We start from the raw sequence: 24228 nt of genomic DNA, 5'->3' as shown, positions 1-24228 counted from the left end.
ACTGTAACCACAAGTGTTTGAAACCTGGTCCCACAATGGATAAATGTGAAATCACATTATTGAATTCATCGCTGAATTTAATCTTTTACACTATTTCAGATGAAAACACTTGTAACCTGGAAGGAATTTTGGAGTATGATTACTGCAAAAGTACACAGTAAAAATAGTTCATAATGTTTATGCTAATAGGATATTAAGTAATATTACCAAAAATACCAGATCTGTGAAATACTTATGGAGGAAAAACATTTTATTTCATGTTAAAAATTGCCTTAAAACCATTTTAGCCAACTTACTTTACCGTAATTATCAGATAAATAGCGCACATTTAAAACACTAGGGGCTGGCTTGACCATGCAGAACAGAATCAGGGCTGGCTTGACTGCAGTTTGTGGCCCAGGTCCAAAAAAAAAAAAAAAAAAGTGGTTCGACATATTAGTTGATTCCAAAAAACACATTACAGACCAGAAGATGAAGGAGACTGGTGGAGGACAAGGTCCACCTGATCTGACGCCACAGGATGAGAGCAGCAATAATTGGACAAACATCCATTCATGGAATATGTCCATGAAATGTACATTCTCATATATTCCTTAGTAAACTAGGACTGTTGTTATCATTGAATATTTTAATTGTCACAATGATGAGGGTGAAAGTGTGTCACTGTCATGGTTGTTTAACACATTTTGTCGCGTTTGTGCGGGTTTATAATGAGGAGTCAACAGCAAGAGTTCTCAGGGTGCTTTTTACTTTATTAGCCTCAACTTGTATATGCACAACATGCTATATTACCTAGAAGTCTATCAGCTAAACCGGAACATTACCCAAGCTTCAAAATAAAGGAACACCACCACACATTTGGCCGATATATTAGTAAATTAATGATTTTTTAAAAAATGTTAATGAAATCTCTTTTTAATGACTGTGATTTTATATGCTCTGCATCACAGGTGTCAAACATGCGGCCTGGGGGCCAAATCCAGCCCACCAAAGGGTCCAGTCCGGCCCCTGGGATGAATTTGTGAAATGCAAAAATTACACTAAGATATTAACAGTCAATCCTTTTGCTTTAGGGACCACATTAAGCCCTACTTTAGTCTCAAGTGGGTCAGATCAGTAAAATATGATCATAAAAACCTGCAAATAATGAAAATTCCAAATTTTTCCTCTGTGTTTTGGTGTAAAAAAGTGAAATTACATGAAATTGTGTAAATTTACAAACTAGCCTTTGAAAAAAATTTGAAATGTCCTAAGAGAAGTAAGTGCAATTTTACAAATATTCTGCCAGTTACTAACATATTTTGTGTATTTGCAGATCCATTGTGATCTGTAAGTTTTAATGCATGTTTGCACATAATAAGCAGAGGCATAATATAAATATAATATATATATAAAAAATTGCACTTATTTTTCTTTAGAATATTTTCAGTTTTTTCATGGTTGTTCATGTTATTCACATTTTTAAAAGGACAGTTTATAGATGTAAACGTTTCCATAACGTTATTTTACTTTTTTCACTATAAAACACATTGAAATGTTTGAAGTTGGCATTATTTATATAATTTTATGTTATTAATTTACTGGTCCAGCCCACTGCAGATCATATTGGGAGGATTTGGCCCCTGAACTCAAATGAGTGTGACACCCCTGCTCTACATGTACTTGAAAGTTATGTGTTTACATTTTCTAAGTCAGTTCGGCCTTTCTCATTTGAGCTTATGCATGGTCTGAGGCAATTCTAAATTTGATCGCAGAGTAAGAATAAATTCAGGAAAGAAAATATTGATGAATCCCGGATTTGTATGTGAAACAATCATACGCAGAGTTCAAGCACAGATTTGTGCATATGCAATGTTTGTAAATGAGGCCTATTGTCCTGTTCATGGCTGACTTAGGAAGGGGGAGCAGTTTTCAGTAGGGAGTAGAATTTGGCACAACACATATGACCTGCTCTCACCACAAGAGGGCGGAAGAGGAGTTGTTAAGGACAAGAGACAACAGTGTGAGCAATCCTCCAGAGTGCAAATTAGGCCAAAGGATCAGATGGGTTACTAATCTCAGTGTGTGTTACTATAAGTGGATTCTCTCCTTACATAGTTACATAGTTTGAACAAATTCCACAAATACTCTGAAAGGATAACATGAAAAATCAAATTCCCTCTTTAATCAGATAGTTTAGGCCTAAACTTCCCCTGGAATTAGATAATAAAATACACTTGCATATCAAGCATCACCACAGTCAAGACTGCCTGATTGTCACTCACTCAAGCCTTTTTTCGGAAATTTTGTCGCAAAGTGCATTGTGGGAATGGGAATTCCACGCAGCAGCAATTTCGCTGTCTTTTTGTGAGTGCTGAACCCAAATGTCGCCTTTACCACCATCCATTGACTCTACTCATTCTTTAAAACAACCCTGGTGGATTGTATAATTTTTACGCTGTAACGATCTGGCTCATTTTCTTGCCGAATCTGTGAGAAACCACTTTCGCTTCCCACAATGCACTTCACAACAAAATTTCTGGATAGGCCTGTGACGTTTTGGTTTGTTATGTAAACAAGCAGACTGCGTTTAAGATGGAATCATCATCAAAGTTGTTCACCATGAGGGAAGTGATTCAGGTGCTTAAGCATGGAAAGACTAATGGATTAATGATAATTAGGCTATCACTCGGGTTGTACAAATTTGAAAAAAAAAAAAAAAATTGTGATGAAAGTCATACGCAGCTTTAAGCTTATTGTGATTTCTTTAATATATAAAACATGTCAAAGTTAGGAAACAATTTTTTTTAAAAATCACCCCATTTGTTAAATACTGACGATTTTAACGAATTGTCCCATCCCATAATGTATATTCCTGCATTTTCCTACATTGCAAGCACCTATTAACCTCATTGATACAAAACATAACAAAACATGGTTTTTGGAGTATAGGGAAAAAAACGTTTTAAAGGCATTCATTATTTGCATATAAACTTATATGGACTTTAACTTTTTTTGCAGATACAGATGAACTCAGCTGGAGCTTTATGAGCACAGTGTCATTCCAGCCAAATAGTAAAATGTTTAAAGGAGCACATAACAAAATATTTGCTTATAAAGGCCGTGCAGCTGACAGCAAACAATGGATTAATTACATATTCACATCTGAGGTGCAGCTTATCACCAGCCTCCATGATTATGGAAACCAGATGCAAATATGAATACATTTGGCATTGTAAAAATCCACAAAATACAGGTGAAATGCACAAACATTGCAAAGAGAGTAAATATTTTCAGTGTCAGACAGATCACATGTAACATATGTCTACAAGGCCTATTGTGACTGTTAATTATACTTGTTAACATGTTTCATACATTCAATTTCTTATTAATTTCACAGAGGCTTTACTTGCATCTGGACCCAGATCCTTGTTAAATACATACCAGAAAGCAATTACATGCATATATTCTCATGTTATTATAATAAGTACACTGCAAAAAAAATGTCCTGCTAGAAAAAAGCCATAGTGTGGCTTAAAACTAGATAAAAATGCTAGAAGTTTAGAAAACAGTGCTTAGTACAAGAAATAAAATCACACTCATTTAAGACAGAATTACTTTAAATGAGGAATTGCTGTCTCTGACTGAGCTGGTTATAAGAATTTAAGTCTCATGTTTTATGTCTATACGACATTCCTACTGGCCGTAGGAATTTTTCAGTCATTTTTCAAATTAGTTAAAGGTCATGTTAAATTGTGTTATCATTTTGTCATGTTTTAAGCCTTCAAATACCAATAAATGGTTTAAAAAAAAGTTAGTTGCTGTCATTTAAGATTCTTAAATTCAGAAGTTGTGCAAGTGGTTTCAGTCTTAAAATAAGGAAAACCATCTTGGTCCTTTGCTGGGATCATTTACAAAATATTGCCATACCTTGTTACTAGTAAAAATCCGGCTTGATATTAGCTGGAAAATCTTATTAAGAAAAAGTTAGAGAGATTGTTTTAAAATAAGAATATTTTTCTGATATAAAAATTTCTTGAGAAGCTTTTTTTGTATTTAGATGAAAAATAAGACAAATGTTCTAGAAATAAGGCTTTTTTCAGTTTCTTAGAAATAATTATTTTGCAGTGCAAGGCATTCAGTGTATATATTCATCCATTCATCCCGCTCCTTTTTGAATGTTTTCCTTTCTTTTTAAATAAATCTTTTTGTGGTTTGGTTTTAATGTTATATTCAAAATAAATAAACAAACAAACATTCATTTTCTGAACCCGCTTTATCCTCATTAGGGTCACTGGAGCATATTCCGGCTACTTATGGCTGAAAGCGGGGTACACCCTGGCAGTGTATATATGCACAGCAGATTTTAAAATTGCATATGAACCAGCACCAATAACAAACAATTGGTGATGTTTACATTATAGGTTATTAAGCTGTCAAGCAACTAAACACAAGAATCTAATGCTGCATTTCCACTGCGTGGTACCGGCTCGACTCAACTCGACTCGGCTCGGCCTTTTTGTGTTTCCATTACGAAAAAGGACGTGGAATCTGGTACCTGGTACTAGTTTTTTGGTATCACCTTCACCGAGATTCCAAGCGATACTAAACTGTGACATATAAACACTGCAGACCACTAATTGGTCAGACAGTTGTCTCGGTGACCCACAGTTTTACAAAAAGCAGATGCGGAAGTTGACAGTAAATATAGCGGTACATTAATCCACATGATAACAGCCCAAAACTACACCATGGTCGATCGAGAAGATTCAGTCTTCGGTGGCCGACGTAAAAATTCAAATGAGACAACGCGCAACGAGGGAGTTTTCAGCAACTCTCTGAGCAGACGACACGAAAATAACGCACTGCATCGCTATGACGATCAGGTACTGTAAAGTCAGTAGTACCCAGATAGCAAAATCATTATGGCTTAAATCGGGCCCAAAACTGGCATGCCAAGTTCTGGGTGGATGTATGACCTAAATGACCCAAAATAGGCAAGCCAAAATCAAATTACACAGAAGCCAAAATTCACCCAAAACTAATTGCGGACTTCCAAAATATAGTCATAATTGTCCCAGAAAAGCCCCAAATCCCCATAATCCAGCCAAAAAGTAGCCAAAACTGACCCAAAGAGAGGCCAAAATTCACCCAAAATTTGTGTTGATCATGCTTTTAAAATGAAGTGGGGTTCTCTTCTGGGTAGAAACTCCCGCTCTTTGTGCAGTGTTTTGGCTTTACAGAAATGTGCCAAAACACAACCAAAAAACATCCATATATGGAATAACATGTTTCCGCTCTTTAGTCAGTCTTTTGGCTAGCTGTAAACATGCCATTCCGTCCCTATACTTGATCCCGCTCTTTGCCCAGTCTTTTGATTAACCAGACATATGCCATAACTCAGCCAGAAATTGCTGGTGCGTCCATATCTATTATGGATAATCTTAATCATACCACAGTTAAGCCTAAAGGTTTTCATAATGCCAAAAGAAAGCCAAAAGTGTCCAGTGTATGCCATAATATTGCCAAAATATTTGCTATCTGGGGTATCCTGTAATGGAAACGGTCTTCAGGAATACTGAGCATAAAATAAACATGACACATGAGATGGAAGGTGGTTCAATCGTTATCCAATTAGGGACTTTTTTCAAAATAAAATAAGAAAAGAGACAAAGTCTTCATAAGAAAGGTTCAGTCATCCACCTTTACTTTTAAAAGACCATCTGTAGTCATGATATTATCCATTTTACATGTATTTCAGTGCAATCGTCAGAATCCAAACAGTGTCTGTCTTTAATCAGACAGACACATTGGAATAATGAACATAGTCAAAGTAGGTGGAGGTTTTTGGTAAAAATAGGTGATTTTGGTACTAAGACACAAAAGGTGAGGGGGGGGGGGGACTCCTATGCACATGAATCCTAGCTACGCCCATGATCATCCCCAGTCATACTGGAGATAGAGGCAGGAGAGCACAAAGAAAAGGCGAGAGGAAAGACAGGGAAGGAGGAGGTCTGCGTAAACTCCACCTCCGCTCTCGGATCCTCTCGCATTCCTTATTCACGGCCTCTCACGTTGAGGATAGAGAGAGAAAGGGGAGAAACAAGACGGCCACACGAAGAAGAAGAAGGAGAAGAAGAGGTAGTGGAGCTGCAAAACGACCATGGCAATATCCACAACGTCTCAGCCTGAGATAGTGTCCGATCACAGCGCGCGTCTCCGAGCGTCGACCGTGGCACCGGACATGCAGTCGCACAATAGACAGAGTCCAGATGAATGAGGAGCTACCTGGGCCGTGGACAAAATGAGGGTCATCTTCATCCAAAACGCCGGTTTTGTCGCAGCTTTCTCGCCTTTTAGACGTGAGTCGGTGATGTTGGCAGCAGTTCGGACGATAGATAATGTGAACGAGCAGGAATTAACCACAGCTAGATCATATCATCCAACTGAGGAGTGAGATCAGTACGGCTTTAAAAAAAAATCATAATTTTCGGCTCTTTTCTATTTTATTGTGACAGAGCTTGCACATACATTATAGTCAGTGTATCACCTTTGAATTGAAAGTGGATTCAGTTTCCGGCTGCTGTCGAAATCTGAATACATATTTTATTAGGCTACATTATTGGCACTAGATTTAATTATAGCCAGTAATATTAAGTTATATCATGTCATAATAAGTCGATATAACGTCAGTTTACCTTTTTCCTGCTTAATCCATTAATAGACTGATTATATAGCGATAATAACATGAATAGGTAGGAGAAGGATTCATTCACTCTGCTCAAAGCCAAGTGATCATTTAAGACAATCTGGAAATGTTAATTTCCATATATAATATGATTAGTAGGCTACGTGATATTCCTTGTAATTTATTTATTTATTATTACTATTATTAGGCCTATAAGTATTATATTATCATTAGTAGTAGTAGTTTGAAATATTTAACAGTGGGAAGTTTGTTTAAGCACTTCCCTAGTGAGATGGAACCCGCTTATTTATCGCCCCACCGGAGGGCACCACGTCCAGAAGCCCAGAAAGGACAGACCTCAGCGGTCAAACCCGCCGGGGGAGACCGCTCCCCTCCGCCTCCAGCTCCACCTCTACCTGCCGGCAACTCACCTGAGGAGACACCGGCAAGCAGTGATGGAAGGAGAAACTCTGGCGTGAAGAAACACCACCACAAGCACAACCTCAAACACCGCTACGAGCTGCTGGAGACGCTGGGAAGAGGCACCTACGGCAAAGTAAAGAAGGCCATCGAGCGGCACTCCGGCAGAGAGGTGAGATGCGTAAAAGACACAGCTGGAGGCGCGTTAGTGTGCTTTTAGTGCGCCCATGCGCTTGTAATGTATCCATACTAGTGAAACGCCTTTTTAGTAGCCTCTGCAGAAAACATTGATGGTAAAATGAATTCTGTGTTGTACTCAGAGGCTTGTGCATGTGCTTCCCCCGCTGGGAATTCCCCCCCGGTTCAAAAGGGCCCACGGGGCCAGGGAGCTGCGGCTGCACACGCCACTCCTCCGCCCAACCTCAGGACCGGATACTGGAGAGCAAAGAAAGCTCCTGACTGACTGATGTGACTCCACTAACCCCGTAGTCATCTTGGAAAACAGCAAACAGTCCCTCAGAGACAAAATACTTTGCTTGTCACATGTTTGTTCAAGGTTTTGAATGAATTTGACATCATCTTTGCCCTTTCAGTTTTGTTTTTACTTGCTTGAATCTGATCCATGTTTTTTGTTTCTTCATGAAAAAAAAAAAAAAAAACCTCAATCTCCGACTTTGCTTTTGGAGACCTATCATATATTGTTTTGTCCACAACACAGGCCTGTCCTTGCAGACCTAAACATCACTCCAAATATTTCCACGTGTGGCAAAATTTGACCCCTGTCCCAATTCTGGCAGGACATGAGGAACTTTCCATGTGCTCAGAATGCCAGGGGGAAACTTAGTATAGGTCAACAATGTCCCCCAGTGATTTAATAGCTCCATGAATGCATGTGTGATTGGGAGAGGGGGCATAAACCCTCCTATAATGTTTACTCTCCCTTTGCCAGTCCCACTCGGGTACTTCAGTATGTTTTCCTGTTCAGTTGTCATGGCAGCACATCTAATACAAAATATTTTGCATTCATTAGCTTCTTAAAATTTTAAGATGTACACAGGAAATTTGCCTAAGTAAAATTTACTCAAATTGTAGAAAATTTTACTCTACTCAGATAACATTTGGTCCTTCTCTAAAAAGAGAAAAAGTTACTCTTTGGGTAGAGCAATTCCAAACTCAATATAGAGGTAAAATATACTCTTTTTGAGGAAAATACTTTTGACTTTGGAAAAAATGCTAAGTCATTTTTCAGTGTATATTTTCTGGATTTGGTTAAAGTATTTCTTTTACAAGTGATGTTTAGATACTTTTCTCCAACATGGCTTTAGCTGCTGGCTTTAATTAATTGTTGGGTCAGTATTTGACAATCCTGTTTCAGCAAAACAAAGTATACTTTTGTTGTTACATTTAGGCATAAATAGGATGTCATTTTATTGAATGAATATTCTTGCATTCCTCTTTTTTATATAGGATGTTGTATATGCCAGTGCAGTCCTAGGAGAAGCAGTGCCTCTGCACATTGACTACCAGCTGAAAACAGCCAAAATATATCTCAGACACCCACCTCACGGGCCACGTGCATTTGGCATGGCGTAGCTAGAGTTTACTTGACCTCTGACCGAGATAGTCTCTTGTGTCCAAATGGCAGATACAACAGTGTGGTGAGACTGTTATGCAATCATCTTCAGGTCCTGTACCTTTTCCTGGTTCCTTTCATAAACCAAATGACTGGAGCAGAAAGAAGAGATAGTTCAAGGAAGTTTTGTGTTTACGTTTGTATGAATGTACATACTCCATGCGGAGTGGAGAGACAATTCTTGAGACAGATTGATTCGATGTGGCCACATTCAGTTCGTGAGTATAAGTGGAACTGAGTGACTGCCTGCTCTCATTTACAAAGTAATATGTTGTACAGTTTGACTGGTCAGTGGAAACATTATATGAGGTGCTACTGGATATCAAAGTTTGGGTATGTGACATGCTCACGTGGTTGCTGCTGCTTCTAGAAGATGTGTTTTGTGTTTGTGTACTCATGGAACAGACAGACAGCATGTGTGACTTAATGCATTATACGCTATATAGATGACTTAAGTTGGAAGGTTTTGGTAATAGCTATGCCTGAAATGGGCAGTGACACATGAAAGGCCATCCACAGCAGGAAATGAGATTGGAGGGGAAGGTTAATATCCTGTAGCCATCACTGACAGGAGGGGGGTGAGCAGTTAGTGCAGAAATATAGGGAACCCCAACCATCATAACAAGAGAAGGACAACCTCTGTTAAAGAGGTTACAGAGTCATATTAATATGAGCACCAGATTACATCACTCCCTAAATATGGATACACTGGAGAGGTACTAGAGGGGGAAAACACTGACATTCCTCAGCTATATGTAGTGCTGTTGATGAAGTATTATGATTCCTGGCTGTATTTGAGAATATAGTTCTCTGGAGAAGTGACGGGCCTCTTCCTCCTACTCACTCACTCTCATTCTGTCTGTTTCTCCCCCTAACTCTGACTCAGAAACACTCAACTCAACAGATGATCATGATCTTTTGAAAACCCAGAGAGAGTGAGTCTGTGATGAATACTTCATCTATTTTAATGGCCTGAGAAAGCGCTGGAAGATGTCAGGCTCCAGTGAAGCAAAACATGGACTTTCACTTCAAACAAGCTCTGTTGTGAACTTTGGGGGGACCCAAAATGAAGCTAGCCCCATACCTGGCAGAGGCCAACATGGGCAGTAGTGCGGTGCCTGTTTACTCTGACTGACAGTAATAGGGATCCACTTAAGGACAAGCGTAGCTGTGTCAGCCAGCTGGCTGGGCTGGCTGATCTGCAGTCCTGTTTAATGATCCACATCGAGGTCAGGGCAGGGGAACATGAGGAGATACACTGGAGATATCTGGCTGTGTCTCAAGCCTGATGTGGGAGGGCAGGCTCGCCAAGTTCACTGAGTTGACATACAGTGTGGAATTAGGATCATGGAAGTTTAAGATTGATTACTACCCTTTCAGAAGAAAATAGCATTTTGGTTTAAGGCATCAGCCATAGTTAAGTTTTTCTTGCCTTTGTGTGCAACATTTGTAGATCATTTCTCAATCATGTCCCAAATCAAATCAAATACCTGAATTAATTCTTACCCTAAATGGAGGAAGTTGACACATTCCACTGAGCTCTCTTATACTGTGCACAAAAATGTTAGTCATGTTTTTGGAATGAGGGATAAAATGTTGGTGATTCTTATGAGGTAAAGGAAAACATCAGTGTTAAGACACACTTTTAACTTTTACCAATCATGAACACAGCAGGCAGACCCCCTGGACCCAATCTTGTTTATTACAGTATGATTTCTTTAAATTCTATGCAATCAAGGCATGCTCTGGATGGGAACTATTCCGGTTTGGGGTTATTTTTATTGATGTACACGGTAATTAGCTTGGCACTCACTACTGCCTGTGGTTTCTGCTGCATGGAATAAAGCTGGGCTCCTCAGAATACTACCGCTTAGCAAAGGGAGGACAAAAGTTTAAACTAACAGACTTTAAACTGAACAGACTCTATATAGGCCTGATCAAAGAAAGCACAGGGTTCAATCCAGAATGTTTAGGCTACAATTATAGTGACATGTGCTAGACTGTGTACTTTTGATTGGTTTATTTGGAGTAGGCCGCCAACCTCTCATTAAAGGAGTGCACAGGATAGAAGTTTGAATGCATCCAGTTGCAGCTACCATGGTGGCACTGCCATGGCAGTGAAAAATCATCATATCAAATGTAGTTTACAGTTGAATATCCACTAGCAGGCTTGTTATACATATAGCAGACTTACTTACTCTATTTAATTTTCTTGATGCCCGCCCCCCCCCCCCCCCCCATAAAACAACCTGTCTGCTTTTCTATTTTAAATGTAGGTCAATGTAGGCCATAAGCTGTACTTAATCGGAATTACTAAAAATAAGTAGAACAGTAAAATGGTTGTGATTTAGTGCATTCTCAAGAACTCCTTGACAGGAGAGGAAACATGGCTGTTGCAGAGGTTGAATCAGTGACATATGATTTATAGTTGAGCACCATGACCTCTAAGTCTTCCTGCCATCCTCCGGAGATCATGAACAATTTACACCTCTCCTCTTTTTCAAAGTACATAGTCCCTGGAGAGAAGGCTTTTTTATATTATAACTGCTGCTCTCTGCTGTCTGTAACTATAGTTACAGAAACCATCATGCAGTACCTGAACTGGCATTATAATCATTTCATTTGAGAAGGGTTGGGGCCCAGGTCTTAGGTCCAGCCCAAACACTGACTTATACCTGGTTAAATGAGGCTGAGGCTATGATGAGTACAAAGTAGGCCTTTATTATGACAACTTGTGCCTTGTTTTGCTTTATATGCAATAAATTACAGTGTTAAAATTGGATGACACCTTCTCTTGTTTGTCTGGCATACCTTTCATGTTAGCAAGGTCCAGACATAAGGCCAGAGGTTTCTATGTAGGCCATATAGGACCCCAAGAGAAAAAGTAAATAAGGTTAAGTATGTACACAGTGATTATTTGCTTGCGAAAGGCATGCATCACATGCTGTGTGATTATACTCTGTAAGAGTACACTGATAAGATAATGAGTGGGACAGAAATTTGTTGTCCTTAATTCAGTGCCCATTTTTTTAGTTGGAAATTTACACTAAGGCTCCCGTCCAAGTAAAATCCTATATAATTATAAGTTAGAAGAGGGAAGTGTGTTTGAAATTATTAACTCTGCATCCAAAAGATTTATTATCCAAATTCACGTCTGTCTGAAATCTAACTGAAGTATCCTCTGTGTTTCCAGGTCGCCATCAAGTCAATTCGGAAGGAGAAGATCAAGGATGAACAAGACATGGTTCACATCCGCAGAGAGATTGAAATCATGTCATCACTCCGCCACCCACACATTATCTCTATTTATGAAGGTGAGGGTCGGCTGCATGCCTGTGAATACACGTGCACAAGGAATCAAGGAACATCCAATCTTGAACATACATGACAAATCTTACACATTGTTTGACTTGCACACACATAAACACAAACACACTTCCAAAATTCACTCCTCCCTCAGATTGTCCAATCTAAACTGTAAGACTGTCATGTTATGACACACAGATGTCATAATATGACTTGCACTACAGCTCTGGGATGTTATTTATCTTTTCTCCTCTGTCTGGCTGCCTGGGCCAGTAAAAGTCTGGATGTCTTTGATGGCGAACGTCTGGAACTCTCTGAGTGCGTGTGTGTGTGTGTTTGTGTGTGTGTGTGTGTGTGTGTGGACGCGCATACGTGTTCTTAAAGTTTGTGTGTATGGGGGTGGCGGGTCGGTATTGTAAGGGATTGCCTCTTCCACATCTAAGAGGTCTCATCCCTTGTCTTCTCTGGTCTTGATCTCAGGGCCAGACATCTGCTGATACTTAGAGACAACTGCAGCTGGGAACCAGACTGTACTTGTGTATGTGTGCAAGCCTGCACACACATGTGTGTCTATATATTTTTGTCTATGTATAAGTGCATGGACATGTGTATTCCTAGCTCTGGATGGACCTCAGTGACCCAAGCATGAACCCAGTCTCACCTCTTGTCCAGACCTATGCAGAGGAAGGAAAGGCCTTAAGCCTTCCCAGGAGCAACATCAACATTTATCTCCACCAGGAAGCAACTAAATATCAAACCCTTTAAGTCAAACTTATATTACACACTTATTTACCCTTTGAGACCTTTTTGATATGATTTCCATAGAATGACCTGAGAATGAGTGGAAGAAAACACAAGTTATGAGAAATTCTAAGCATAAACAATTCCCATTGAATTCTTTCAGCATATTCCCTGCCATTAACAATATCTTGTAATGTAACCTGTTCCTATGTACAGGCAGTCAGTTAAAGCCATTAAGTGCTACAGAGGGAGGTTTTATATGATTTGAGTCTCATGACTGTTTTTATGCCCATGTCAACAAAGCAGTGGTTTCAATGCCCTTTTCAGGATAGCTACCCTGGCACAATGGCAGCCAGTTATGTGCCACTGCCCAAACTAGCCTACCCACTGTCCTTTGTTCAGTTTCAAAGTCCCCAGGTCGTTATCAGCAACGTATGCGACAAACAGCACTATTTGTCATGGGAACGTGCCAGCAGTCAGCTGGAGGGCTGAAGTGCAGTCAAGTTTGTGTGTTTTGTGGGAGAATGATTAAAAGAACACCCAGTTTTATAAACTTCAGGCTATATACAGTTGTTGTGTGCTGCCTTGTCTACTCCACCAACAAATTCAACCAGGCTCATTGCACTCCTCTTTGGTGTTTCTCCCTAAACCCGGCGTTTACTGTTGTGGCCTGGCCTCCACCCAGCCTCGCTTTAGAGATATATAGGAGGCCCCTAGATTTGTGTATCCGGCAACACCCTCTTCAACAGCCCCTGCTAACTGCCTTGTGTGAAGCAAAGCTGAACCAGATGTGTGTGTGAAGATGGATTTTTACCACTCCCTCTCTTCCCTCATATTCTGCATCCATCAGCATACTGTGCAGGGCATTAAATAGTGAATTTTGCTCTTTATGTCTATCTAACTATCGCCCTTGTGCCTCACTTTTACAACAAATGCACAACTTCAAAGAATGCTGTGAATGGACAAATTGATACAAAATAGTAATCATGGTGTTGCTAATGATACATGTATGCAGAGATAAATGTTACAAGGCTAAAACTCAACACAAATGGCACACTTTAAGAGGGAAAGGACAGTGAGTTAAAGATAGAAATGAAGAATCAAACAACTTCATGCAGAGAAAGATAGCTTTTAGTGTAATTGTTATATTGCAGTCTCTAAAGATGACATCAGAGAGTAATCAGATAGCAATTTAAGCCCTCATGCTCTCTTGTAATACTAAAGCAAAGTTCAGTGAAACCTAATTCAAGAAACAGTCATTACGTCAGCACTAAAATCTTCAAGCAGTTTAGTCCACTTTTATTGCCCATACCCATAGTATTCAACACATTTTGTAAGATCTCTGCAGCTCGCTCATACCTAAGATAGCTACAGCGGCCTGTCATCAGTATATGGCAATACGACAATAGGTGCTAATTAGTCAGATGCGAGGGCCTGACCTGTGAACAAAGCCAAATGAGTGACAGATGCTGTAGTGATGACTGGTGGACCTAGTGGGCCGTAACAAACCAGAGTTATGTAAGCCAGGTAATTACTTCACTACCAGGGGTCAAAGGTAAATGGGAGTGCAAGCTGAGAATTGACTCTGAAAACAGAACCCCAGTATAGACAACTGCAAATGTCACCCCGGGTCACCGCTCTGTCCACCAATCAGAAGTCTGCATTGGCTCTGCCCTCTCTGGCACTTGGCTGAAATCCCGCCTGTTACTTCCCAAGCAGCAGCACAGTCACAATAAGGGAGCATTACCATCACTCAGCAACTGTGTGTTTTTGTAAAGGATTATATCTTTAAAAGAACCCTTGGTGGTGGGTGAGGAAAGTAGTGTGACAAACTATGAAGGTGCTCACTCAAGGGTGCAGAAAGCAGAGGCCCTCACACCCGGTGACCCTGCTGTGTGGGAAAATTGGTGCACAATAAAAAAACAACATGGCTGACTATGCTGTTGTCATCTCCTCAGCATTCCCTTGTTTTTTCTCTCTCCCTGTCTCTCTGCCTAACCATTTTCATTCCCTTCATGCCAAGGCACTTGGAGAGAAGTATGTTGCCAAGATTAAATGATATACCAGAAGGCTAAATACTGACACAGAATGATATGTTTGGTGAACTGCATTTGGATAGCGACATATTATAGTAATAATACAGCAATAACATGACTTTCTCTAGCCACCAGATGTTCAACAAGCCCCCATTTCACTTCTAGTGCTCAAGATGGAACTCTAACCTGTAGTTTTACAATCACAGTCAATCAGTCAATTTTATAAGTCACTGCTGCCACATTACTCTTACCTTATATTTTATTGAGAATAAAAATTTCTTAGTTGTGTAGCTTTTCAATAAAATTCTTTTGGAATATACAGTATATTACAACCTATAGAACAAAAAGATGAGACTGGGTGTAAACTTTGCTTGGCTATTATAATTGTTTACACAGAGTGGAACAGCAGATCCAATTTAAGTTGATTTATGTTTCTTTTTAATAATAAGTCCAGGTTTCCTCCCTCTGTTGAGTCATGGTTTAATTATTTTTACTCAGTTCCACTGGTGTAAAAGAGAGGTTTCTCTGTCATATGAAAATGTTGCATTTTCATCCACCTCATATTTTCCTATCAGATGGACTCTCTTTATAATGGTCAAGAATGTGGGAGTGTATTAAAAAAGGGATGATGGTGCGGGTTCCAGTATGATGTGTCAAGGGCATTGCATGACACCACCACAGATTCTGCAAATGAGGAGCTAACTCTCACTTACCATTATTTGGCAGCTCCTTTCTGTCTGTTTTCACTGGTCTGTTTTCACACTGGTCTCTGAGGAGTGGGCTTGATTGAGCTAACAGCCCCTCCCAACAGTATTTTGAAGGAGCCAGATACATGAGGTGGGGTTTGGGTGATGTAACCCTGGGAGAAGTATGGAAGCATGGAATGTAGATTCTTGCTCCAAAAACAAGAGTAGAGGATGATCTGCCTTACAGCTTTTTACATAATAATGTACATTTGTAATTTTGACATCGTAGAATAAATCTGGGATGACTTTATAAGCTGTCCTCCCATCTTTTATGCTAAGGCTGATGTATTTTCTTGAACATACATATCGTTATGCTTGTTTTCTTATCATCTGCAGTGTTTGAGAACAAGGACAAGATCGTGATTGTGATGGAATACGCCAGCAAAGGCGAGTTGTATGACTACATCAGTGAGCGCCGGCGCCTAAGTGAGCGAGAGACGCGACACTTCTTCAGACAGATAGTCTCTGCTGTGCACCACTGCCATAAGGTAAGAAAATTCATATTTAGAGCAAAACACAGTTTTCTTTGTTACCTAAAATCTTTCTGTTCTCCTCAATCACACATTCAGGCTTTGTTTTCCAGGCTCTAGCATGCTCGTTGTAATGTTAACCATGCACCTCTACAGTCATATAGCCAGTTAATCTACCGGCCCTACAGAGTATGCTTTTCTTGGCACACTGGTGGTAGGGAGTCATCTGTTTCTGAGTGAAGATGAAACACAGGCCTGTTTAATTCAGGCTTACACTCCGATTACAGTGCAACAAACAGGCTCTGCATTAAATCTGGTCTCATCTGTTGGCACACTGATGGATGTCCTGAGATACCCCCAAGGCTTTTCTCTGGGGACTTAGTCCTAACCACTCCCATGTCAACCCCTGTTCCACACCTCACTTACTCCCATCAAAACCCAGTGGTTCCAGAGCTGATTTGGATGGCCTCCCCACTGCTGTATCCTTACCAGCTGGAGTTAGGGATGATGTCATCGTCCTCAGTTAGGATAGTCCCAGACAGCCATGAATGATGAATCATCACTACCAAGCACAACATCCCGCAGGGTGGGGTAGTGTGAATCACTGACACAACAATCAAGCAGCCACTTCTTCCTTCTATCTACCAATCAGGGTCATGTGAATCTCAGCACCCTTCTAGGCAATAACCAATGGGAGATGCCATGTAGAGTGCCGCAACCCTGGAGGGGTGAAATCACTCCTCCACATCTGAGCTGGATTCTGTCTGTCTGCATACCATATGTTAATTCCTAGGTTTTTGTTTTTTTTTTTAAACACAGGAATTAACAGCATAGTTGGTTTTAATCTCATGATGGTGTGAGAACATCATTCATACAGAGTAGTAATTACAGGCTCATGTTTATGTGACACATGTGAGTTGATTTAAAAAAGAAAATCACAGCAGATGTCAGCATAAAGACTCCAGTGGGGACAGGACCAATTAAAGAGTACTAGACCAACAGGCTGCCTTGATTTCCCTGGAGAGCCACAAGCTAGCTTTGTCAGAGTAAATCATCCATTAGCACAATGGAGTGTTTATTACTTGGAGCCATCACCTATAAATAATCAATTAATACATAAATCAATCATTGTTCTTTTCTGCTTGTTTTTCAGAATGGAGTGGTGCACAGGGATCTGAAACTGGAAAATGTGCTACTGGATGAAAACTGTAATATAAAGGTAACTTTGGCCCTTGGTTCATGACTCAGAAAACGACAGTGTCAGCCTATGCACTGTATTAACTTGTCACATACTATCTTGCTATGGAGGATTAACAGTCACACGGCCACTGTTTTCACAGATTGCTGACTTTGGGCTGTCCAACCTCTACCATAAGGACAAGTTACTGCAAACCTTCTGTGGCAGCCCGCTCTATGCTTCACCAGAGATTGTCAATGGGAGACCTTACCGTGGCCCAGAGGTAAGACTCTGAAACCAAACGAGCCGAGCAGCGGCAACAACCCCACTGTCAGTGTGAACTTAATTTCCAAGACATTATTTTCTTATTATGTAATCATTACTGTTCCAAGTGGTGGAACTTGGTGTAAATCCGCTGGATCTCTGACCTTACTAAAACGTTTATCATTATTATCTCAAAAATGATTTTCATGATCACATAGTCCATTCACACATGGTGGCTAGGCTTTATTTTCAGATTCTTTGAGGGGATTACTATTAGTCCCCAGTTCAAGGGAGGTCTGTCTTGCAACTAAACAGCAGGTCAGCTCAGATACTGTCTGTATCCCTCCCCTTCCTGCGATGTCTGTCTCCTTTGAAGTGAGGAGCTGGAGGATAGTTTTTGCTCACTTTCGCTTCAGCTTAATGGGATAGGAATGAGCTCCTCAGCCACAAAAAGGCAGTCATGGTCAAAGTCACAGACCAGCAGAATAGTTTTGGTGAAAGAAAGAGTGAAATAACTCCCCAAAGCCACTTATCTGGCAATTCCGGAGTCATTCCGTAGGGCGTTGTCTCTAAATGGCATCAGTTACATAAAACAAAGCTACATGGAAAAAAACATTGCATTTTTATATATTCAAGTCCAACCGTTCAATTTAGTGTAATTCACTATAATTTACTCAAGAGTGCTAAAAACGACAGCAGTCCGATTGCTATCAAAATTACAGAACCCCAGTTGGGGTGAGGCCACAAATTACAGCAAACACAGGCAACGAAAATAGAACAAAACAATAGTGCGTGCCCTGTCTCGCCTTTGGGAATGGACCAATGGCAACAAGGGAGAGCAACATTCTTGATGCTATTCCAGAGTTGAAGAGGAAGTTCACTAGGTCCTTAACTAGCCCTATCTGATATTTCCTCTGTCCAGCCTATGAATCAAAGCTTCAGTGACCACCTTCAGCAGTCACATTCCTCCAGACATGTCATCCACACACAGTCACAGTGAGACAGGTTGTCTGGTGATCGCTGAAAGGCTGCAGATCTCCAGTCATCAGCAGCCAGGGTATCACGACTCTGCCATTTCTGCTGGACTCATTACCCCCTCCACTCCCACCCGTGGCTCTACAGCTCTCCGTGCCCCAGAAACACAGTCTTATGTAATCACTAAGAAAGCCACATAGCATTAAGTTGGTGGTCAGAAAGTGCTTGTTTCTGCCTGAAGGAGCAGGAAAAAGTGAGGGGGAAGAGAGGATTTATCTGTATGGAAACAAGCCATTTCCCACTGTAGTTTCATTTGTCATGAATTCTACGCGACTGAGAAGCAATGCTGAAACACAAGCAGAGATATGAAATGGGTATTCCAGTGCTTATTAACCGTTAAGTTAGCTCAAAAGCATGACTCAGATATGAGTAATCAAAGCACTGCAGGAAAGACCATATTCTAATTATTTGCACTACCTGGGTTCCGCATATAATGTACTCAATTGTTCCTTTGTTTTCTCCAGGTTGACAGCTGGGCTCTTGGGGTGCTGCTGTATACTCTAGTGTATGGAACCATGCCATTTGATGGGGGAGACCACAAGAACCTCATACGGCAGATTAGCAACGGCGAGTACAAAGAGCCCACTCAGTCGTCAGGTACTGCAAGATCTCTTGCTGTGGTTGCATTTTCTTCCCTCATCTCTGTTTAGTAACAGTAGCCAAGACTAAAAACAGGACTGTACATTTTGACTAAGAGTTAGGGAGGTACATATTTTGACATTTGGGCATCTATCATGTGAATATCAGGAAATACTGTTCTCTCTTTCTGAAAGTTTTTGATACAGCTGCAAGCATAAAAATAGCCCATAAAACTGATAACATTATGTATCTTAAGGTCGTTTTTCACTGTCACACTCACACTCTTCACACTCACACTAATAGTATATGACCTTTAAAAGTAGATGCAATCCTTTACATGCTTTTTGAACTTGTGCTGTTTTCTGCTAGATGCCCGTGGACTGATCCGCTGGATGTTGATGGTGAACCCAGAGCGCCGTGCCACAGTGGAGGACATAGCCAATCACTGGTGGGTAAACTGGGGATGGAAGAACAGTGTGTGTGACTGCGAGACCCAACGTGACCATGGAGGTTCACCCATGCTGGCCCGCTTCATCGACTGGCAGAACCGCACTGAGCCACGTGGTTCTGGAGCCAAACCTGCAGCTATGCCCCAGCTCCTGCGCCAGAGACCTAAAAAATCCAAGAAAGAAAATGTTGAGGCAGGACAGTCCCATTCTGGAGCAGAGGACAAACCAGGTCTGAAAAGACCAAAGGGCATCCTGAAGACCAGGGTTACTGAGGAGCAGCAGTCTGCCAGTCTGGAAGAAGTGGAACTTGGGCAGGCAGCACTACCACAACCGCCTGAAGGGGTGGAGGAAGCCTCGAGCCCAGATCGAGATGAAGAGGAGCCAACACTGGGAGGAGGCTCACCAGCTAAGATGGTGCCCTCTATGCCAAAGAAAGGCATCTTGAAGAACAACCAGCAGCGGGAATCAGGGTACTACTCCTCCCCAGAACGCAGTGAGTCCTCTGAGCTCTTAGGAGGTGCCAGTATGTCTCTACTAGCTACGTCCCCACCTAAGAGAGTGATGGGCAGAAAAGGCATCTTGAAGCGAAATGGCAAGTACTCCACCTACAGCGGCCCTCCATCAGCAGCAGCAGTAGTTGGAGTCCTCGGTGAACCTCCTCCCTCAGCAGATTCTGGTCTGTCCCGCAGTCAGAGTCGTCCTTCCAGCATCGTTGGGGAGGACAGCTCTGTCCTGTCTCTGTCACCCAGCTCACTCAGTGGGGCGGAGTGGCATCCCTCCACATCCCACCTCCGCCCAAACATCAGGGCCTGTGTCTCAGCTGAAAACCTGCTGCAGCTCGCCAACTTCAAGGGCTTCCAGGCAGCCCCACCGCTCCAGGGACCCAAGTTCAGCCGCAGTGCCAAAATGAAAGGCTCCCCAGGGGACAATGGCAGCTTCTCCTTGCTGGGGGACCTGGAGGACATGACTCAGGTGTACCAGCAAGCCCTGGACATCAGCAGCAACCTCACATAAAAGACGGGTGGCAGAAATAGGAGAAGCAGAGGGAATACATGTGTGTGTATGTGTGTGTGTGAACATGTGTGTGTGTGCAGATGTATATGGGAGGCATTAACGACCAGTGTGTTACTGGGATACACCTTTTGGGAAGCTGTGATTTTCCAAATGGGGCTGAAATCTTGATGGAAATGATATATGTGTACGTGCACACACATATGAACACACTTAAGAGGAGAGAGGAGCTGGCACAAGAAAATGCCACCCAGTCTACTTTCTTGGCCCACCCATAGACTTTGCTGTGTTCAACATGTTTACATATTCAGCAAGAAGGCAAGTTAGAATCACAAACGCAGCAACCAGAAACTGGTTGGCTCTCCTAGTGCACCACCTATTCTGAGTTTGAGTTTACAAAAGCACCTTAAAACTCACACAGAGCACATGCTTTTGTGATCTTTACTTCCTTTAAAAAAAGAAACAAACCAGGGTCTTGTTCCAAAAATAACTGACATTGCTGATTATTTATTAATATTTTCGTAGCTTTTAGATTTAGGTGCAGAACTGGTGGGCACTGGCTGTTACTGGAAGAGTCCAAAGCTGGAACTGACATATATAATTATTTTACTCAGTGATGAGAAACATATACTGTATATACTCAGCCTATATAGTTATGCCTGCACATGTAAAACATGCAGGCAGTTCTATCTTCATAAAAGTGTATGTCCTATATATGTATATGATACTAAGGAATATGTAGGAAGTGCCTTTTTTGATTCATAACAAAAAATTATGTATGTCATTTCCGTAAAGTGGAGGGAAAAGCCAGGCCACCCTGTCGCCAGTTGTGCTGTTATTATTTTTTTTTTTTTTGATTATTTTTATTTTTTTTGTGAATGTGGAGAGACCCAGGGCCTTCAGTGCACAGCTGACAAGCTTTACTCTTTGGGGTTCAGAGGTCAGTCTGAGACAGCTGAGATCAAACAGTCTTTTCTCCTTCCCTGTTCCCTCACACAGAGATATGCAGGGACAGACCTCCGCTGTGTTCTTTGTCAATGCTTAAGTCCATAGTTTAGTTTGTCAGCAGTTTAGGTGGCTTGGTTGAACACAGATTTTCTGTCAACAGCAGAGGTCTGGAGGGGCTCACCTAGTGGGACATTTAGTACAGGGAGATGGCGCAGACACCATCTCACAGTCCTGGAATGTGTCTGGCTCTCTTAACCTTAGTCGTTTAACATTTTCGAGGCTACCTGATAAAGTGGGCTGTAACCTGAGAGGTTTCCTTTTTTTAAATTTTTTTTTATTTTTTAATTTTTTTTTTATCTTTTTCACCAAAGACATGTCAGGTGGCATTAATATTTTACCCAAAGCTCTTGAAAAGAGCTAAGTAAGGTGGTTTGTGTAAGCCTGCTGATGACACAGCAAATTCCACAGACAAAGGCTGGAGACGTGTTGGTGCTAGAGATCTGTATCAGCACAGCTCCAGTTCAGTGCAGGTGGGATCTGTGGTCCATGCTCAGCCCTCCAGCTGTGTATACTAGTCCATTATTTCAACCAAGCACAATTAGCCAGCTATTGTTTTCATTAGAGAGTGAGAGAGAAGCAGTGCATAGCAGTTTACAGCTAGAAGGGAAACTGTATAAAAGAGTGATGCATGGAATGGTGCTAAGATTAGAAAGGACTTTCCTGTGAAACACATGAAAGATCGCAAAGTTTGATAGGTTTGAAGGAACTGTAACGTAGTATAGTGAAAGTGAAGAAAGTGAGTAGAAAGAGTAGATGGGAAGTTTTTTTTGATACCAAAGATGTGATGAAGGTGAAGCTTTGACATAATTCTGGGGAAAGGGTAGATCAGTGACTAATGTTAGTCTTATAGAGTTTGTGTGACTAGGGAATCCCCATCGGTGAATGAAATCATCCTTATGTTGACTGTACCTCATATTTGTTTTACTTTTCTTTTTCATTTTGAGTTTTTCTTTTAGATGCCAGAGGCTGTTGATACAGCTTGTCTTGAGGGGTCAGTGTGACCGGTGTTCTGTATGTAACACTTCTCATCAGCAGTGAAAAATGGGAGAACAATGACTGACATCATCTAAAATATCAAGTGATGTGCATGGAAAGTTACGCAGTTAGACGACCCCAAGGAAATAGATCACATGTTGAATGTTTTCAATCTGCTTGTGTGAAGGAAAGGCCCTGGGTACTGATTCAAATGAAAGACCCGTTGCGTATTATATTGCATTTTATTGCCTTTTGTATTGCATTTTATTGTCAACTGGATTTACAGTGAGAAAATTATACTATGTTAGTATTTTGTTTTATTATGCTTCTGTTTTTGATTTTCCAAAATATAAGAAACTTATTGCTTTATGTTATGGCAGAAAAATACTTCCTTCCTTGAAGTATTCAGATTAGTCTCAGACAAAATGATGTGAAATTGGAGAATTCTCATTTTCCCCTGTTTTGATGCATTTGTGGGTCAGAGACAATTTCAACATCCTAAACATCGATAACCAAGTGCTGAAAAGGAAAAAAACATACATAACAGCAAATATTTAGTAATATCATTAACTGACCTTGCATAAATTGTATTTCCACCTCTACCAAAGCAGGGGAGCTCCAAAATACTGGAACAACATCTGGAGAAAAGGAAATAAAGCAATGGAAAGAATCTGGTGATGAAACTTTAACTCTGCCAAACTGGAAATAACTGGTGCATATCTGTTAGTTAGCAGAAAGCCTAATCATAGGAAAACTTGACTGGATATTGTTATGACAATAATAAATTAGTATTATTATGTTATTTAAGTATTATTTTCGTTAAGGCTCATTATTATTGTTGGCTATTGCCACAGTTTTGGTTTTAGTTTTTGTCTCTGATTCTGGACTGCCAAGGTAGATTAAGTTTTGTGCCTTTGGTATCTATTATGATTTTTTTTTTTTTTTTGGATAATGAAAGTTATTATCAATGTGTTTTTATACTTGTATTTATTGGTGATCAAGCCATTTAAATTGTCAAAGAACTCAATGTTCACGCTTGGCCTGCTTTTGACTGTATGATGTGTTCAGGACAAACTGCACACCAAAATATTGTTTGCTCAAAAAAAAAGAGTGGTATCATCTCATTGTAAGGGCAGTGGTCAAGTGTGTTTTTTTAAGAGTAACAAATCAACAAGATTTCCAAAAATCCTGTAAAATGTCTTAATTCATCCATTTGGGTATATTTCTACTCAACACAATGCCTCTGTTGTACTGTATCAGCTCAAATAAATGGATTTTGAAAGATAATTGTTGTTTTTGTGCTTTTATAGGTGCATTTTATAGGGAGTCAGTATTTTTAAAGTAAGACATTGATGTGCAAATTATCACCCAATAAATAAGCTTCATTGTAACTGCTGTCTCGCAAAAAGAAGAACCTTTAAATGTCCTTAAATGCTTTTCCAGAGTAAAACTTGACTTTCAAGTGTTGGTTTAAAATAAGTCTCTTACAAGTCCTTTAGTTTTGATCCAGTGGAGGGAATGGGTAAACAGTTTAAGAATTTTATACTCAGCTGCATGCAATAGAAGAGAAAATGAAAACACCTAATCCACTTAACTTTAACACAGAAGGGACAAAACTACAGTGAAGCTCTGAAGAGATGGCTCAATGACTTATCTAAGAATACATGACCCAAAAACCTACATGAAAGCATAAAGGAGGACATCAGTCATG

The 24228-nt window shown here is 40.6% G+C and overlaps 1 protein-coding gene across 1 annotated transcript; it reads left to right on the top strand.

Moving 5' to 3' along the window:
* Positions 1-5959: 5959 nt before the first annotated feature.
* On the top strand, positions 5960-23804 carry nuak1b (NUAK family, SNF1-like kinase, 1b). The gene is made up of 7 exons (XM_030136738.1): positions 5960-7259; positions 11914-12034; positions 15886-16037; positions 17173-17238; positions 17360-17479; positions 18960-19092; positions 19444-23804. The coding sequence occupies exons 1-7, from the start codon at positions 6960-6962 to the stop codon at positions 20535-20537; spliced, it is 1986 nt and encodes a 661-aa protein (XP_029992598.1). The 5' UTR covers positions 5960-6959; the 3' UTR covers positions 20538-23804.
* The last annotated feature ends 424 nt before the right edge of the window (positions 23805-24228 follow it).

The sequence above is a fragment of the Sphaeramia orbicularis genome, chromosome 6, assembly GCF_902148855.1.
Source record: "Sphaeramia orbicularis chromosome 6, fSphaOr1.1, whole genome shotgun sequence".
Classification (NCBI taxonomy): Eukaryota; Metazoa; Chordata; class Actinopteri; order Kurtiformes; family Apogonidae; genus Sphaeramia; species Sphaeramia orbicularis.
The sequence above is the reverse complement of the archived record's forward strand: the minus strand, read 5'-3'. Positions and strand labels throughout refer to the sequence as shown.

Excerpts from the sequence above, each read along its gene's own strand:
- nuak1b (XM_030136738.1), top strand. The coding sequence starts at position 6,960 with ATGGAACCCGCTTATTTATCGCCCCACCGGAGGGCACCACGTCCAGAA. Across the intron at positions 12,035-15,885 it reads CATTATCTCTATTTATGAAG|TGTTTGAGAACAAGGACAAG; the intron begins GTGAGGGTCGGC and ends TATCATCTGCAG. Across the intron at positions 17,239-17,359 it reads ATGAAAACTGTAATATAAAG|ATTGCTGACTTTGGGCTGTC; the intron begins GTAACTTTGGCC and ends CTGTTTTCACAG.